At 37.2% G+C, this 18,595-nt stretch overlaps 1 protein-coding gene across 2 annotated transcripts in view; it reads right to left on the bottom strand.

Annotated features, from left to right (window-relative positions):
- The window catches only part of PCDH9 (protocadherin 9), a 670,823-nt gene extending 652,429 nt beyond the window's left edge, over positions 1-18,394 (bottom strand). For both annotated transcript variants that reach the window (XM_062566919.1, XM_062566920.1), the window contains exons 1-2: positions 18,322-18,394; positions 13,905-17,074 (exon numbers count right to left, since the gene is read on the bottom strand). In XM_062566919.1, coding sequence (XP_062422903.1) covers positions 13,905-16,940 — 3,036 coding nt within the window. In that variant the 5' untranslated portion in view covers positions 16,941-17,074; positions 18,322-18,394. The remainder of the gene's footprint in view (positions 1-13,904; positions 17,075-18,321) is intronic.
- Between the last annotated feature and the right edge of the window lie 201 nt (positions 18,395-18,595).

Raw genomic sequence — 18,595 nt, 5'->3', positions numbered from 1 at the left:
TGATGCTTCCTATTAGTCCACTTCTGGGGGCTGACTGAGCTTCATCCATTGTATGAAGCTGCTCCGCTTGATGCAATCATGCATCATTTTCAAAAGGGTAGCATCAAGATTCAAGTAGATACGAAAAGCATATTGGAATTATAACAGATGGTACTGCAAGCCTGGCAGGAACTTCTAGGCATAATGCTGCTAGTATCATCAGGCATAATTGTGAAAATACAACAACAACTGTACTTCGCATCAGCCACAAGTCCTGTTTGATTTTTGTATGATTAGATAGTGTGTGTGTGCGTGCGTGTGCATACATGTTTATGTATATATGTATGTATTACAATATAGTTGTACTTTACATCACTCTAGAAGTGTAAAATGGCTCAGAATAACTAGAAACATAGTTTATACCTTCACAAAGGCACCTTTACATTACAACATAGTGTAACTTGCTTTTACACTGAAATAGATAGTGCAGCATAAAATCCTGCTAATGATAAGGTACTGTAGTTTCACCTGTATGTAGCCAGTTGAGATCAACCCCAGATGTATTGTTCAGGGCTGACCTCAACTAACTACATCAAGGTACAAAATACCCGCTCCTTGTCTCCACAAGGATTTTACATTTAAACAGCTACTAGACAATGGCTATCTTGATGTAAAATACACCTTTTTTTGCAGTGAAGACACAGCCTTAGCACAAATGAGAAAAAGGCACATCACGTTTAAAGAGTAATGAGTGTACATCACAGTCAAAATGTAAATGAGATCATTCTATCTCAGTCGACTGAGTTGTTCAGATTAACACAAGGGCTAAATTTCTCCCTTTGTATTTTAAAATATTTCTGAGAGCTGTGAAATTTACTGGAGAAAATGTGAAAGAAACTGGCTTCAGAGATATAAGAAGTCATATGCTTCTTTTGTGTATTTACAAGATTGCATCTTTTCGTGCAAGAGTTAATGCACTCTGTAAAAGTCATTATGCCTTGGCTTATAAACTTCAGCTGGATGTGGTGGCAGTTCAAATTTCATGACAAAATGCTAACTTATCTTTGCTATTCAAAAAACTAATGAGGTGGTAAATAGTTGCAGAGCAATGTTACATGCAATGATCTCCAGGTTTTGCAGGTTTCTCATTATCTGTGTAGCTGTATACACAAAAAGTAATGAAAACCCAAAACAAGCAGCAGAAATTTAAGGCTTTAAAACTAGAATAGAATTATGTTGCTGTTTTCTACGGGTAGTATGATAAATTTAAGCAATCTCAAGAGAAGGCCCTTGATATTCCAGCTAGGGTTCTCTGCTGGGTCTGAGGTCTCACAGGCAGTGCTTAAGTGAAGAACACAATTAAGTTAACCTTGCTGATTTATTCCAACACTTGTTTTATACTTGCAGAAGAAATGGCATAATGTTAAGCAGTCTTAAGGCTTCTCTATGTTATGTTTGTTGCCTACAGCTTTAAACTGACGCTGCTGTTGTAGCTTCCCTATCAGATTCCAGATGTCATGAGTTGCGGCAAACAACAGGACACCAGGCAGAGGACTCTCCTGACCTCAACTATCTTTACAGAGGATATCAGGAAGCACATTATAACACTCCTCACTAGCTCGAGTCTTTCTAAAATTGAACTTCAGCAATAATTGAATTCTCAGGTTAAGCCACTATTTAGCACTAGGATATGAAAATGTTAAAAAAATGCCAAGCAGGAGATAAGACTAGAGGATTTTTTTTTAATGGGGTCACCATTGATTCAACAACAGAAGTTCCAACAGCAGGAATTACTTCTGCAACATATTTATCACAGGCAAAAGTCACAAATAGCAACAAGAAGTACTCTGTCTGGAGAAGTACTTTGTCTGGAGTTGATCTGCACCATCTCTAAAGCATCTTAGTAGGCACCGCATGCCTGTTGAAAAGTGCTCAGCACGCTGCTTTAAACAAGCAGATTCGTGGATCAGTGACATTCTGCATATCACAGCAGCACTGCCAGCTTTCTTACTAAAAGACTTAGAATAAGTTTTTCTGCAAGTCCAGACATCCACACCGAGCTTTTATCCATTCTGAAATGTAAAGATACATAAATGTTTTCGTCTTTCATCCCATTCCCCCTTGCAAATTGCTGAATTCAAGAAGCACCAGCCAGTAACTCAATTGCAATCTTCCGTGTTCTGCTTTGTGATTACTTACGATTTTTTGTCTTTGTTTTCAGAATCAATTTGCTATCATAACTCTCAGTGAAACACCACACCTATCACAGATTGTGAATGCCCTATGCCATTTGAGAAAAAAGCATGAACAATCTCCTTATAAAATAAGGCAAGCAAACAAAACATATATTAAAGAGTTATTTTATCTGCGTGCTTCAACTATGACAGATATGGGATGGCTGCAAAAACAGCTTGTGAAATGCAGCAGGCTAACTGATACTAGAGGATTGCACAGTACTCCAGCAGCAGTAGAATATACATTCACAGCATTTTTATTGTGTATTTTTGTAATACAGATGTTACCTACTCTGAGAAAACCTGATTCAAACAAATACTATATGAATTCATATTACACCATATGAAGAAGTTCTACTCCTCTATTAGTAAGGTCTTCTGCGCTCCTGGGATGCCTATATCGTATCAATTACATTAAAATGCATGCATGTAACACTATGCAACTAGCACCCTATAGCTTCCCTGACTACTAACAAATTCCACCAATTTAGAGATACTTCAGGTTTTGATATGCAACTTGAGGGCAGATACGTTTACTCCCTCAGTTCCAACTATAACCAGAAGGAGCTGTGCCAGTTAACATTTCTGCAAACCCACAGTTACGAAGTTGGCCCTCGTTTCTCCTCTGCCAATCCTTCAGCTCAGTTTTGCAATCCAAATTTAGTACATCACCAAGTTACATAGGGGAAATGTGTTTTACACTTTGCAGGAGTAGATTTTCTCCTCAGATTTATATTAATATCTGAAATTTGTTCTAATTGGGTTCTTCTAAATAAAGTGGAACAAGTGAAAGCAAATATCTAGCTAGTTTAGAAAGCATTTTACTTCCCATAATATGCTTCTATGCACATATGTTTCTGAATGCATATACTTCAACTCTTAATGAAGCCAGCTGGGTCACTGTTAGGCCTGACCTACTGCAGCGTATGGTTATGAGTTTGGTGTGCTACAACAGACATTATACAAAATGTACTGTGACAGCATTCATTTGAGGGAAAATTTCAAATTTCTAATATGTACATAAATGTTTTGCAAAAATAGAGAACGAAAGAGATTAAAAAGAGAAACAGGAAAGGACAGTGACAGTATCTAGTAAAGGAAGAAGATGTACTTAAAACATCAGCCTAATGACAACTATTTTTCATATCATCTATAATGGAAGCTTAAAGACTGAAATACTCCAGAAGCCATTAATTTCTCGGTATCCTGTGAGGAGTAGAATATTTCTTAATCAACTGCAGAAGTAAAGAAAAAGACTTTAGCAAAGTTGTGCAATAGTGGAATCCAGAGATGTTCAGATAGTAATAGGAATCACCACAGAACCACAAAAGTGCATTAATTTCTTAACACTCTTGAAAAACGCCTTGCATTTTGACAGTTTTTTAGTCCAGAGTTTGAAAAAAACACACTAAGAAAACAATATTTGGATTTGTAATCAGGGAAGCAGACTAAAAAGATAAAATTGTTAAGAGATGCAAATACTGGCTAACAGTTCTAGACTGTACATTTGCTTTGATGTATTTGAAGGTCTACGCAGCCTCTCCAGAACTAGCCTTACTCTATCAGTTAAATATTTTGGCCTGGGTGAGGTTTATTGAAATGTATTAATTCCACACAAAAATTAAGGAAAACAATAGTAAGAATTTTTAAATCTCAGTCACACGCGTGTAAATCGCATTCACACGTGACTCACATTCACATTCGTACAATTCACAGCAAAACACAACTGCAGTTTCAGCGTCCCCCCAGACTTCACCAACACTCTCAGAAGAGTGGGCACCAGAACGCGAGGCAAACACCATCAGGGCACCTCAGGCATCGCGTCCCTCGGCCGTCTCCACGCTGCTCCTCTACTTTCACCGTAAAGGCAGGCAGTGCCATTTTTAACTAATTGCAGCTTGAGGAAAAAAATAGGGAACTGTAACATAAAAATAAAATGCCAATCATAGGCAGCGGCTCATCTATCTCATCTGATTTTGTATTTCTGGTGACTGACAACCTGGTTCTCTTGTAGCATGCAAAGGCAAAGGCAAAAAAAACAAACAAAAAAAAAAAACCCACAGTTTTCGTTTCCCATTGAAATGTTTGACAGATTTAACAGCTTTCTGAAATGAAACTGATGAAATCTCCACTAGGAAAGTCCATCTCCTGTTCACAGGAGAGAATAAACTTCAACAGGTGAGGTTCACTGTCCTTAGACAGATGCAGATTTCTTTTTTCTTTTTTTTCTTTATTTACCTGGAAGTTGTTAAAAATATGGGAGATGACTCCAGCTTTACTACTGGTGCGTAGTCTGCTGCGGATGTTGCAGTCTTCACCATGATCCATATTACAGGGTACTATCATCACAAACTGAAGGCAATTTCAAATTCTGTTACTGGTAAGACTAGTACTTTCCTGATACTTTGACTTGTATTTTTGAAGTGACAAAAGTGAAACAATCTGACAAGTGACTGAAAATTCAGACAGCTATGGACATGTATCTAAAACCGAGAGGTAAAAATAGCATTTTTACACTATGATGAGAATGGTCAGATGTAACAGAGGTTAAAGATCAGAAGTCTATAACCCCTTTTTTCTACTTAAAGTAGATTCACAAGATGAGGTATCAAGGAATGTGTAGCACTGAGGAAAAACAAAAATACTCCACATAACACCAAACCAAAATAAATAGCATTTGACTACACTGTCTTCCTAAAAAAAAAAAGATAGCTGCCCAAATAGCCTGATAACATGTTAATAAAAAGTCAATAAAAATATTGCTGTTGATTCAGGAGCCTTTGGATTTGATCCAGTTGCCCCTCCCAAAAGTAACTGTGCATACCACACATTTTTGGTTGCATATACACTATTCAAATAAAATTGTTTCCTACAGAAATACTTACTCTTAAACTCTTTCATTGACTTCAGTGAAAAATCTGGACTGGATCTTCCTTGTCAGTGATAATTATGTGCAGGATTCATTTCACGCAGCTTTTTCCATCAACTTTGGCAACTAGTTTTAACAAGCATATTTTCTTTAGGACAGAATAAATTGTGAATCTCTGTGAATCGTCATAGATTTGATGTACAGTTAGAAGTTAGATGAGATGAATCCCACCATAATATCAAAAGAAGCAGTATCAGGTGCAGATGCTACCTGTTAGTATACTGTTGAAAATGATACAGAAGAAATACCTTATTTTTGTGAACATTTTCAGAATTAGGCCAGATCCACAAACAAAACTTGGGTACCTGAAGCATCCATAATGTTTAAATATATACAGCATATACTGCAAGGAGGGGGATGGCATGAAAACAGCATTCACAAAAGCCAGTCCACTAAATAGAAACCTGCTATAACCACAGATCAGTCCCCTTTGGATTTTACATCTTATTCTACACAGGAAAGAGGTGTTCTCTTTAATCAAAATTCACAAATCTGCACCCTTTACTGGAGTTCCTGGACCTATTCCTGTAAAAGCAAGGTGTTATAACTTTCTTCCAAAAATGTTGCTGGGAGAAAAGAGAGACACATAGAAACCTTTTAAGTAGTTAAAATATTCCACCATAAAGTTCAAGATCTTCCTTCAAATCCTCCACTTGTCTTAAGGAACCTGAGTGAACGCTCCCTTTAAGAATAGTCTCTATAGATCAGATATAGAGACATATACATCCTACATTTCACATATCCTACTATTACACCAGAAACACGATTGCCTCAGTATCTTACAAGTTTCTAAGGAACAGAGATTTTGAGACAGGATTTAAAATATAGTCCTAGAAACCTAACATGGCATTTTAATGGGATTCTCTTTCAGATCCATTATAACCTGTCTATGCATCCACAGTCCAGATAATCAACATTATTTTGCTCCCAGCAGGTTTAGCTATTTAAAAGAAATTACTGTGAGATACCAACCAAAGAGAGGCTACAGGCATGGCAAATACCATTCACAACCGAAACATGAACTGCCTCTTAGTTTTTTTGGTGTTTTAAAGGCTATATGACCATGTAAGGCATAGGCTAAAAGTAATTCATTTAAATAGAAAGTATTGTACAGGCATCTTTTTATGGAACAGTTAAGAAAAGCAAAAATTGCATAATTTTATCACTAACACACACATAGTACCCAAGGAGGTACTAAGAATACTTGCAAAATTTACTTGTAAAATTGCAAGTAAAAGTGGTTGCATCTAACATCCAATTTGACTGTAAGGAGTGAGGGAGAACAGAAAAAGACAAGAGTTTGAGACAACTAAGCATTTTACAGATTCTTTCAACTGTATCAGTGAGGATGAATATTGAATTTAATTTTTTGAAGTGAGGGTGGGGGGAAGGGAAGTTGATGTTTTAAAGTGCTATACAGATCTTGTTCTTATGAATGGGGGAAAGGAAAGAAAGGAAAGAATAAAAATCTGATAGCTAATCCTCTGCTTTTTATCAAATTTGCTCAAAGTAAAATAGTTCTAAGTACACTTGAGTCTGAATTCATTTTATATATATTTTTTTTTAGATTTTGAAAGTATTATCTCAGTGTTATCTTACTGCTTTTCTAAAGAAGTTAACATCAAGAAGAGCTGCAGATGGCATAAATTACTAGATTTACTCCAGTTTGGGATTTGGTTTCAAATTTTGAACTGTTACAGTAAGAAAGGGCTCTTTATATTCTTGTAGGAATAAGTGTGCATACTCCAGAACAATTTTCATATTTGTACACAAAAAAAAATCATGCGGTATTTTGCAAAAGAAATAGCAAAACTACAACATCAATTCATAGGAAACTACCGAATCTGTACACCAACTGGAGTTAGTTCTAGATGACCTCCTTACAAATGGTGAATGACCCAAGTTTCCCACTTTGTGCAACAGAAGATGCAGGACAACCTAAGCCTAGACATTAAAACAAACCCCCACCCAACTCACTAGCTGTAAAAGGGGGAAAAAAAAAGAAAAAAAAGAAAAAAAGAAAGAAAAAGAAAGCACAACTTTAGGGACTACTACATTTTAGACACCTCAGCGTCTAAACGAATCAGATTTGTAAGCACCTCTCTCTGTATCATCACTCATAATTCATGACACTCACAAAACTGAAAGAAATGAGAAAGCAGGTCAAATCTTTCCAAGATCTGAAATTCCAGATTTTTTTTAGGGTGATCAACATGCAGTTAATATAAAGTTATAGTGGGCCAAATGCTTCTCCGAATAGTTAGCTCACAGAAATAATCTACATGTGGTTTTGTACCACTGCAACAATGTTGCTTTGCAAAAACAATTTCATTTATTTGTTTGTAAGTTTTCATCATAGCACAACCAGTATAGTATGGCAATTATACCAGTTTAAGGTATCTTTTGTTAGTTTGTTAGTAATGGCTGTTTCTGTTGCCTGAGAGTTTATAGCTTACTGGAACACAATCTATTACAACAAAATTAAAAATTATTGCAACTATATTAGAAGGAGCTATTTTATATGATATTTTAATTATAAAGGAACAAACAAATTTAAGATGATATGTATTTTGTGTCTAGACAAACACTTAAAATCTCAATTAGGTAAAACACTAACACTTACATCGCAGTGCCTTGCTAAAAGACACCAATGTAAATAAATAAAAGATGCCCCCTCAGTTTTTTAATAGACATATCTCAATAAAATGTGATAGTGTCTGTTCTTTTCTTATTTGCAGCCTAGAAAAATCTTTTTCTAGTCAGTTGAGTATTATCTCATGTAAGCCAGAAATGAACTGACTAAATGCCTGTATCTGTCCATTGGGATAAATCATTTTACATATGTTCCAGCACAGGCTGTAAAGTCAAAGCAATGATAAAAGAAGGAAGTAATAGATGTATTTTTTTTTCTTAAGCACTGATATGGAGTCAACACCAACATTATAGAATGCATGTGAAATGGTTATGCTTGAGCAGCAACTGAAGAAACTTGTAAGTATAGATTTTAAAGACCACCATGATATTTTGAGGGAGAAGACGATAAGAAAATGCCACTATTATTTATATTTCCTGTTAGATCTTACAGAAGATGTTATGTCCTTTTGGTCAGTTATATTCTATATATTAGGTGCAAATAAGTCCTGGAGTAAGAAGTTACAGCACCTTATGAAATATATGAAACTTGAACTCTGCTACTCTGGAGTTGAATCTGCGTATGAAGATTGGTCCATTAGGTATTATGCATTTTCCCTTTGATGTAATATGCAGTATATACTATTTCTCATAAATAGACGAAAAGTTCTACTGCAAACATGAGATTCTAGAAGTGATGAAGCAATTTTCCTAGGGTTTGAAATATGAACTTCAGACAGGTAGACTGTGTACTTAAAGAGTTTCTGAATATAAATGGGTCACAGTTTTCATATCTTTAACATCTGTTGTTTATACCCAAGAAAGCACATCAGGGGCAAGAAAATTAATTCCCCAATTGCTGTCAACTGAGTTAGAGAACAGCAATAAACAGCTTACTGTAAGCCTCTAGCTACAATAAAATTGCTGTCAATAAAGTGTGGCTGATACAGTTTTGCCGTGCTAGAAGAATAGATTGTTTGGAAGTGAAAACCTGAAATGGAAACTAGAAAGATCCTTCCTTCTTCCTACATACAAAAGAGCATTATCACAGAATTCCAATAGTATTAAAGTCTCAGGATCCAATTCTCTGTCCCAGGTGTGGCACTAATGTATTAGCATTTGTGAAACTTCGGCTTTGCAAATTCAGAACAGAAGCAACCCCAGTGATTCAGAAAAAAATCTTTTGCATGGTAAACTGATTGAAAGAGAAAGGATACTTGCTAAGCTCTTACTGTTTGTATCTGTATACAAAAAATGTACCCTACTGTAGTTTAGCATTTCTACTGTCACTATTGAAAATGGTATTATAGCTTAAGGTTACGTTCAGATTTCCATTATAACCCCTAGTTTTCACATGCTCTTTACTTTCTGAAAAATTCTTCTTTTCAGCTGAAATTTTCCATGGTTGGTCTCAGCTCAAAGATGAATTTCTTTAGACAGTTGAGCAAAATCCGTTAACCTATTTTTCAGTTATACAAGGATAGAAAAAATATACTGTACATTTTCAGTATTTCTAATATTTTAGTATACATATATATATAGAAATATCTATAACCTAAAAACAATTGAATTTTACATGCAGACATTTTCCATTGATCCTCACCCAAGACTAATACCCATGCTAACATAAAAAAAATAAACAAAAAAACAATGTAATTGTACTTTTTCTACTAAGCTGTAAAACAGTTCCACTAAAAATAATACCACATATAGAATTATGGAATGCTATGGTTATGGAATTTTATTATTTACAGGTGATGTAGATTCTGCATTGTTATTCCATTGAAGATTTCCATCATCTTATGCACCTTGAAATTGCCACTCCCAATGTATCAGTGCCATTCATGTTTCCAGCTTTTCTTTTCTCTTACATAATTCCTAAAATTACAAATTTAAACATGCCAGAGTAAGGCAATGTCAACTGCATTTGCCACCAAAAGTGTAAGTGATTGGCATTGATCAGTGGGAACCTGGCTACTCATTCCTTGATCAGGCAAGAAGTCCATTGCCTGAAAAAGGAGTAATGTAAGCTCCACAGAGCTTATGATATTGACTATATATGATTAGAAATATATCATAGTATGGAATGCATTTAATATGTCAGTCAAGCCCTAGATCCTTTCTTTCTGACATCAGAGCACAAAAATAAAGGGACAGTGCTAATATATATCCAGCTTTCCTGAACCTACCAGAACTGTGCACATTGCCAGAATTAACAAATTATCATCTGATACACAAAAGTGCTTAGAATATACTTACAACTACGTTTATTGAAGGTGGCATTTAAAGTCATTTGGACTTTAAAGATCAGCTTCAGTCCCTCTGACTTTAAATGAAAGCTAAGCACATGCCTAAATGCTATTTGATTAGGAATGAAGACTGAAGATTTTGCTCATAACCCTTACTGATAGATATTTTCAGACCTATGTTATTTGTCACTGCTGTAGTTCAAATCTGATTAAATGAAGTTGTTATAATTTAAAACTGGGATAACCAAAGTAAATTGGCCACATTTTCCCTTATTATTCAATCTGTTGTTAATCTAGCAGCAGTAAGTAGGAGTTTTTTGTTTGTTTATTTGCTTTTTGTAAAAGGTCTTTCAAATAGAAGAATACAACATGTTGTCTTCTACTATTTTTCCGTGTTGTTGTTTGGTGTAGTGACTTACTAAATTTGAAGTGCATTTTAAAGTTCAATCAAATACTGAAAAGAACACTGATTGAGAAGCCTGCATAGATTTCAGTATTCTTTATGAGTCATAGTACTGATTTTGGAAGCTTAGCTATATGAGCTGGTGCTGTGTAACATCCTTTCCATACTCCTAATTATGTTAATTAGCATTTAGAACAATCCCAAGTTCAAGTATTCAAAAATGCTCTTCTCAGAGCATCCACCAGGTTTTTCTGCAACATAGGCACTTGAAGAAGGCTTTGGTTTTTATACTGGGTACTGAAACATCAGCCTGTGCAATTCAAGGTGATACGCAAAGACTTACCCACAGAATTTCTACTACATTTATTGACAATTGCACAGAAACTGCCCAGCAAAAAAAAAAAAATGAACAAAATTATATTGACAATCTATTTTTGAATTCTAAAAGCTTTCTTACTTAAGACCCATTTCTAACAGATTTTTAGGGCCAAATTCCCATTTAAGGTAATGGGGTTTTGCTTGAATAAAGTCAAAGTGTTGGCTTGGGTCTCAGCTCGCTGTTAAGTTTAATTTACCTACAACGTTTATTGTATGCATATTTTGCTTTAACTGAAAGAAACTGTAAGTAAAAACGGAGGATGCTAACATTTCTTAGATATATATACATTTCATATTTCGTCTGTCCCTATCTTAACACTCTCCACAATTCCACACCCTTTCCAAACCACGTAAAGAAGACTTGCTGAAGCTGAATTACTGTATTTTTAAAACTTCTAACATAATCCATAGAGAAATTTATCATTTTAAACCTAAGAAAACAATACAGTGACACAGAATTAAATATCTTTCCATAGAATGGTTTAAAAAATGTTCTTCAGACTGTGACATTAGTTATTTCCTACTACGCTGTAAGAGTTTAAGATTGAATATTTGCCATCCTCTATAACATGTCTAAAAAAGGCCTATGAAAGTGTATTTAATTCCAGTGCCAAAGAATATTACCCAAGATGCATCTTAAATTCAAGAATTACAGACAGAGCAATATTAAGACTGCTAATGATTACTAACACTGCTGGCTGTACTCCTCTAGCCAACAGTGAGAAGTAGACATAAAAAGCTTATTTCCTGTAACACTTATAATTGGAAAAAAAAAAAAAAAAAAAAAGAGGCCACCTCCTCTTTCCCCACAGACTAAAAATACACAAGGTCAAATTAAATAATTGTCTACCTAAGAAAGAGTTGTATTTTCACTTATATTACAGGTTTTGCAGGGAGTGATCCAAATCATATGAGTATCCACTGACTTCAAACGAAGTTAGTAAGACTAGAATGAAATTTGAATCAGGTCCATATACAAAACTATGAATATACTGATACTGTATATATATATAATTAAACCGTAGCCAGCGTACTTAATGTAATAACATAGGTGAGTCTGAAAATGTTGTGTGTCCTTTTTTCTTCTTATATTCAATGTCACTGTGCAGAGCTTATACATTCTGTTAGGTAAATCACTTTTCTGATCTTAACTGCCTCAAGATGCTGTGAGGGGATTAAGTCTGAGTCTCCTAATAGAATTTGGAAAGCTAATTTAAGCTAAATTAACATCTCTGAACAGAAAAGGGAGTGTGTGGGTGGGGGGTGTTCCATTTTGTAACTAAAATGGGGGAAAAACATTCTTCTCATGAAAACTTCCGCCACGTAACCACAGATTATCTAGAGCTCTTCCATATTCAATGTTTTTTTTTTTTTTTTGAAAACAGTTATATTTTTTAACCTACGCTGACAGTATGTATATGGTGCTGCAAAACAGCCTAAACACTGCTCTGAGAGTTTACTATGCTTTAAAGTCCCTTGAAAGGTTAAGGTTTTGTGAGATGTTTTTGGTGTCTCATTTTAAGTATGAGTAGTTTTAGAGCAGCTATGTTAACAGACCTGCCTCAAAAGTGCTTGTTTTATTCTTAGTATCTTGTTAGTGTGACACCTTACAGACACCCAAAGTCAAGACACTGTTCTGGGAACATCACATTCATCTTAGATAAGGCTAATGCAACAGCAAGAGAATGACTTTATCCTAAACTTGGCTACTGTCAAAATCTTTTTGCAAAGACAAGCTTAAATGTGTCTCGCTCAATTCTCTAAGATTCATATCCCTAATAAATTCAGACAAATCACCATAATTTGGAGGGTACAACGCTGGCAGGAATACAAACGTGATCGCTAGCACCTAAAAAGTTGATGCAGTGAAAGCTAAGCACTAAGAAAGCTCCTTTGCAAACACACAAGCTTAACTACTGGCCACTCCAGTGCAACTATCATTAAATAAAAGGTTCTTTGGCTGTAATATCAGCTTGATCCTTCCCTCCCCCCTTTTCCTATCTACTGCAGGACTGGCATCTGGCCAGCATAAGCGACATAGTACCTTAGTGCCATCTACAGGCTATATTGACATCCTAATTTAGTGGCAAAAGACAAGCACCAATAAAATAAATTAGACAGCGCTGCATTTAAATCTTTATTAGCAAGGAATTATTAGACCTAAGAAAAACTAATGCTGGATTTGGTTGAAATACGAGTTTCTCAGCCTCCTAATCCCTCTTCATATGGTGTATTTCACAGTTTAAAATGAGTTATGACAGATCACTTATGCATTACTAAGATGAGAAAATATTTACAATGGGCTGACTTTTTCTACATAATTCAGATGTATTCAGAGAATGCATTCCTTTCGACAGTATGCTTTGGCCATTTTTAAAATATGCAGCAAACTGTCTATGAGATACCAACTTTAATCTATTACAACAAAATCATTTGAACTCAAAACAGAGGAAGACTTCCATATGGCTTAGTTATATCCTACCAACAAACCACGTGCTTCACAGATGAAGTTGGAAATTTTGCTGTCTTTGTTAGGGAAAAAAATTAACCCCTTTAGCTACAATAACTTAAGAATGTTCCAAATCACTTTGAACTATAAAAGAAACTCAAGCCAACTCACTTTGGAATTTGAAATTGAATGTACATATCCTTTTAATCTTGAAACAGTCAAATTTTCTGAGTGAAATCTGGCATGTAAGGAAACACTTTCTTCTTCAGTAACTTTTACATTTGAACAATCAAGCGCTGGGGAGAAAAAAAAAGTTTTTTTTTTCCTTTTTTTTTTAAACACATGCTTCTGCATGTGCACAAATGCATACAGTCCTTTAACAATAAGTAGTCTTTAAAATGTGAAGTATTAGAGGCATTTTGTAAATGCATGATTGAACCCCAGGTAAATGATAAAGGGGTCAAGTTTTTTTTTGTTTTGTTTGTTTTGTTTTTTGTTTTTTTTTTTTTTTTTTTTTGTTCCCCCCACAGTATAACTAAGCAAAAATTAGATTGAAACAAAAAACATACTGGAAAAACATACTGGCACTTTAATACTGGTTGACCGGGCACTTGTATGCAGTACTTATAGACCAGTAAAAGTGCTCGTTTACCTGTCTGGTGTGTAAGGGGCCCTTTGTCTTGAAGCCTCCTTGGGAACTGCACTCTGAGGCACTGAAGTGATCTGAACTAGTGGAAGAGCGTTTGGAAAGGGTGTCACAACCACCAACAAAGGTGTTGTCCAACGGGAGTTCCTGAATCACATGGTGCTTTTTCACTGAAACTGGAGTGTCAGGTTTGAGATGAAAAGCAGACTGTGGAGAGGCAGATTTGTAATGCTTGGCAAGATCAGGACTGTTAGGCTTAAAGGTTGTTGGTGGTGCTGTGCCCCAGTCAAATCTTCCTATACTTTGCTCCTCCAGCTCCGCTGGAAGGCTTATTGTCCCGTTGATAGGTTCATGAACTGCATCATCAGGTTTGGACTCCTCAATGGTCACAAAGTTCAAAAGAGAACTCTTTGGAGATTTCCTTTTCTTCCTTTTCTTTTTCTTGTTTTGCTTGTTCTCCTGATTGGGAGACATCCACTCAGCACCTTGTTTGCTCCTTTGGGCTGCTTTGAATCTGGATGCATGTCGGCAGCGCACGAGAACTGTGACAAATATCACCACTATGACAACCATAGCACCTGCTACAATAGCAATCATGATCGTGAGATAGTCCTCATTTTGGTAGGGCTGGCTGCTGTCCCCTATGTTCCGGTCCAAAGGTGTTTCCATAGTCCTGCGTATCAAGTCATAAATGTAAGAGGCATTTCCAGCAGTATCATTTACATATAAAAATACAAGCACAAGAGTATGCAAGGATTTGGGATAACCCAAATCACTTATGTTGACAACTAAACGATGTAGCCCCACATCATTAGGAGTTGGTTTTTCTTCCAGAGTGATATTGCCGGTCACTGGGTCGATACGAAACAAACCCTTGTTATTTCCACTTACAATCGTATACTTAAGTTCGGCATTCATTCCAGTGTCTGTATCCACAGCAAATACTTCTGCTACTACCGATCCTGGAATTGCTGAAAGTGGCACTAACTTAAAAGAAGTATTGGAAGGTGGGTAGATGACAACGGGGCTGTTATCATTAACATCCATGACATTTATGGTTACTTTTGCTGTAGAAGAGCGAGGTGGTTGTCCTCCATCAATTGCCTTAACGTCAAAGGTGTAGGAGCTCTGCTGTTCTCGATCAAAAGAAACATTGGACTTTATAACTCCAGAGAAAGGATCCAGCACAAAGTTTTCATTGTCATTCAGGATGGAAAGGGTCACCGCTTTATTTTCCCCGGCATCTGCGTCAGTCACCGTTATCACCCCGACAGTGCTATACTTTGGTAAGTTCTCTGATACAAAAAATTGGAAGTGATTATGAGTAAATTTGGGGCTGTTGTCATTTTCATCCAAGACAGTAACAATTACAGCTGCTTGACTCTGCAAAGGAGGGGTGCCATTGTCTCTGGCTGTAACAGTGAAAATGAAACGTTCTTGTTCTTCTCTGTCAAAGACTCTGGAGGCTGTCAAAACTCCGGTCTTTCGATCCAGATCGAAAAAGGAGGCATTAGGGCCAAGCTGATAAACAATGTCTGCATTTTTCCCACTGTCTTCATCTGTGGCACTAATAGTTGTTAAGTATAGACCACGACGGTTGTTTTCAGAAACTGACAGCTCAATTACAGGCTGGCTGAAAATCGGAGGGTTGTCATTTTCATCCTCCAGTTTAACTCTTACCAGGGCAGTCTGGTTCAAACTGGGCTTGCCAGAATCAGAAGCGACAATTTTAAAGCTGAATTCTTTGGTGCCCTCATAGTCCAACAAGGAAGAGGTCTCTAACAAATACTGGTTGTCGTAAACTGCCTTCAAGTGAAAGGGGACCTCTCTCTCAATGAAACAAATCACTTTGCCATTCACATCAGTGTCCTTATCTGAAACTGTAATTAGGGCAATCTTTGTATTGACAGGATCTTTCTCAGATAAGTACACTGTGCCATTGATGGGACTTATTATGTACCTGAGGTCTATGTTAGGAGGGTTATCATTTACATCAGTGACATTGATGGTAACTGTTGCCCGAGCCGGAGTAGAGCTACCATCACTAGCCAGCACTGTCACTTTGTGAATAGCAGTCTCTTCTCGATCTAAGGACCTCTGAACTGTAATCAGCCCTGTGGTATTGTTTAAAGCAAAAAATCTTTTGGTTGCAGGGGCAACTTGGGCACCAAAAATATATCTGATTTCTGCATTGCTTCCTATATCTGCATCTGTAGCGTGAAGCTGAATCACAGAAGTGCCTACAGGGGCGTTCTCTGGTATATGAACCTCAACTTGACTCTCTTTAAAAACTGGCCTATTATCATTGACATCACTTACTGTGACTTGCAGAATAGCGGTGCTGGACTTCTGGGGGGTACCTCCATCCTCCACTTTGATTTTCATCACATAGGTGTCCTTTTGCTCTCTATCCAAGTTCTGCTGCACAATCAGTTGAGGCCATTTCTCTCCTTCTGGAGTTTCTACAATATCCAGTCCAAAGACACTCTGCCCATTTAACAACTCGTACTGCTGCACACCGTTGAAACCTGTGTCGGGATCTGTGGCTGATGGGATTGGAAAACGACTGTTGATCAGAGTGTTTTCTGGTATGGAGATATTGATGACAGGGGATGGAAACATAGGTGCGTTGTCATTAGTATCCTTTACAATGATTTTTATTTTGATCAGCCTAAAAAAGTCATTGGGGAGAATCACCACCTCAAGTTCGAAAAAACACTCGTTTTCTTCTGCATAGGAAGCTCCAGCGCAGAGTTTTTCTCTGTCTATTCTGTTAGATGTCGTAAAGATCTCCCCGGTGGTACTGGACACTTTGACCAGAGGGGCATCCCCCGCTTTAGACACTAGTCTGTAGACAAGGCTGGCACTGGTGCCCGTGGCAGCATTGATGTGAGAAATGTTCAGGTCCTTTGGTATGTTTCCTATAGGTACATTTTCAGGCAGCTCTTCTCTAATAGTGTAAATAAGTTCTTGAGCTATAGCAGAATCCAGCCTTAAACAGGCAATCAGAGCAGCCAACAGGTAAAAATCCCTCAGGTCCATGATAATGTTTTTATTCTCTTTTCCTGGATTTTAGGACTTAAAGGTTTCCACGGAGGAATGATGCGCGATTTGCAAGAGGAGGCATGCATGGACTGCAGGATGCATTACATCTCATTTCTTATTTGGAGACAGCACTGTCAACACAACCATACAGAGCAGCATTATTGTTTTTTCTAAGGCAAAACAAATCCATAATTTCCATCTACTACTTGTTTTTGCAATGCACGCTTGCAGCAGTACATTTTCCTACTGCTCCCTTTCACTAGCAATCCCCCCGGATGAATGCACCAATATCCCGTTGGCTGCATTTGCACAGAGCAGGAATGGAAATAACTACTTGCAGGATTAAGGATAGCTGCAGTTTTGACACATACTTTCTGAATGATTTCTTGGTACACCCTGTAATTCGTAACATGCATTCCCCCCTCCACCCTCCTCCATCTAGTCATTTGGTGCAAGTGAAAAACCTTCCTGTACTTCTTCAGGATTCTGTGCTAACTGCTATGTCAGCTGCCAAATGTAATTTGTTGTTTGCTTCCATACATATTTTTGCTCTTGTTATACAGATATCCAGATTTTTTTTTTCCTGCTCCTTGTGTCTTACATCCCCCTCTATTGCTATCGTACTGGGAAATAACCACACGGACATGCTGCTGCTGCAGCAGTCGTCACTGGCTACTTCACATCCCTGTTAACTGATGAGACAATAAGGACTTACATTTTTTTTTCACACTCTCAGCTCAACGTTTCCCCCTCCAGATGTTGGATACTTCTCCTTATGTTTAAAACCTTTAACTTTTTTTGTTTTTAGCAATAGCCTAAATCAGGGGGCTAAAAATTCCAAATGCAACTTAGGATAAACCAGTATGTTTACTGTGGGGGGTGGGGGGAGTATATTTTCTGATGATGGGAGGAGGAAAAAGGTGCAGCCTTTCACCACTGGCACTGATCTCCCTTCAGGATGTTATTAGCAGCTGCCACACATAAATACTGCAGACTAATAATGCAGGTTAAAAAAAAAAAAAAAAAAAAAAAAGAGATAAAAAAAGGCAACAGAAAGACTTCTGCTTACATGCTCTGCTAACCGCGAATTATATGGGTGCAAGGCTCTCAGCATCTACAGTTTGGCGGCACCGGGCAGCCCCCGAGCACTAATCTTATCTGCATTAAGCTGCACGGTAGCTGATGCCCGTGATTACTTCCAGCAGAGTGATGCAGGTAGGGATGCAGAGACAGCGAGAAGGTGAGCCTTAGCCACCAACATCAAGTGAATCCGAAATACTGATTCTTTCCCTAGATAAACATCCTGCGTGTTTCTTTTTTTCTTTTTTTTTTTTTTTTAATGAAATGCAGCACAGTGTATGGGTAACTTTGCACTTACGTTGGTCGTCTACCTTTGACGATCTGCTGCAGCTAAGCAATGATCTGTTCGAGCAGATACAGCACAATGCATCTGGTAAACCACCAGTTTTGGAGAAATCAGCAGCAACCAAACGCTTCCTCCTCGAGATATGTGTTGCTTCGGGGTGGCAAATTAGCAACTCCAAGGAACAAATTCACAGTTCTGTCGTTAGTCATCCTCTCCACGTTTCATTTCTATTAAGCGGCGATCCTTCGGGTGTTTAACGTGCACGCAACAACACAAACAAACAGCA

The sequence above is a fragment of the Rhea pennata genome, chromosome 1 (genome assembly GCF_028389875.1).
Source record: "Rhea pennata isolate bPtePen1 chromosome 1, bPtePen1.pri, whole genome shotgun sequence".
Taxonomy (NCBI): Eukaryota; Metazoa; Chordata; class Aves; order Rheiformes; family Rheidae; genus Rhea; species Rhea pennata.
Note: the sequence above shows the minus strand (reverse complement) of the source record. Positions and strands in the feature narration are given on the sequence as shown.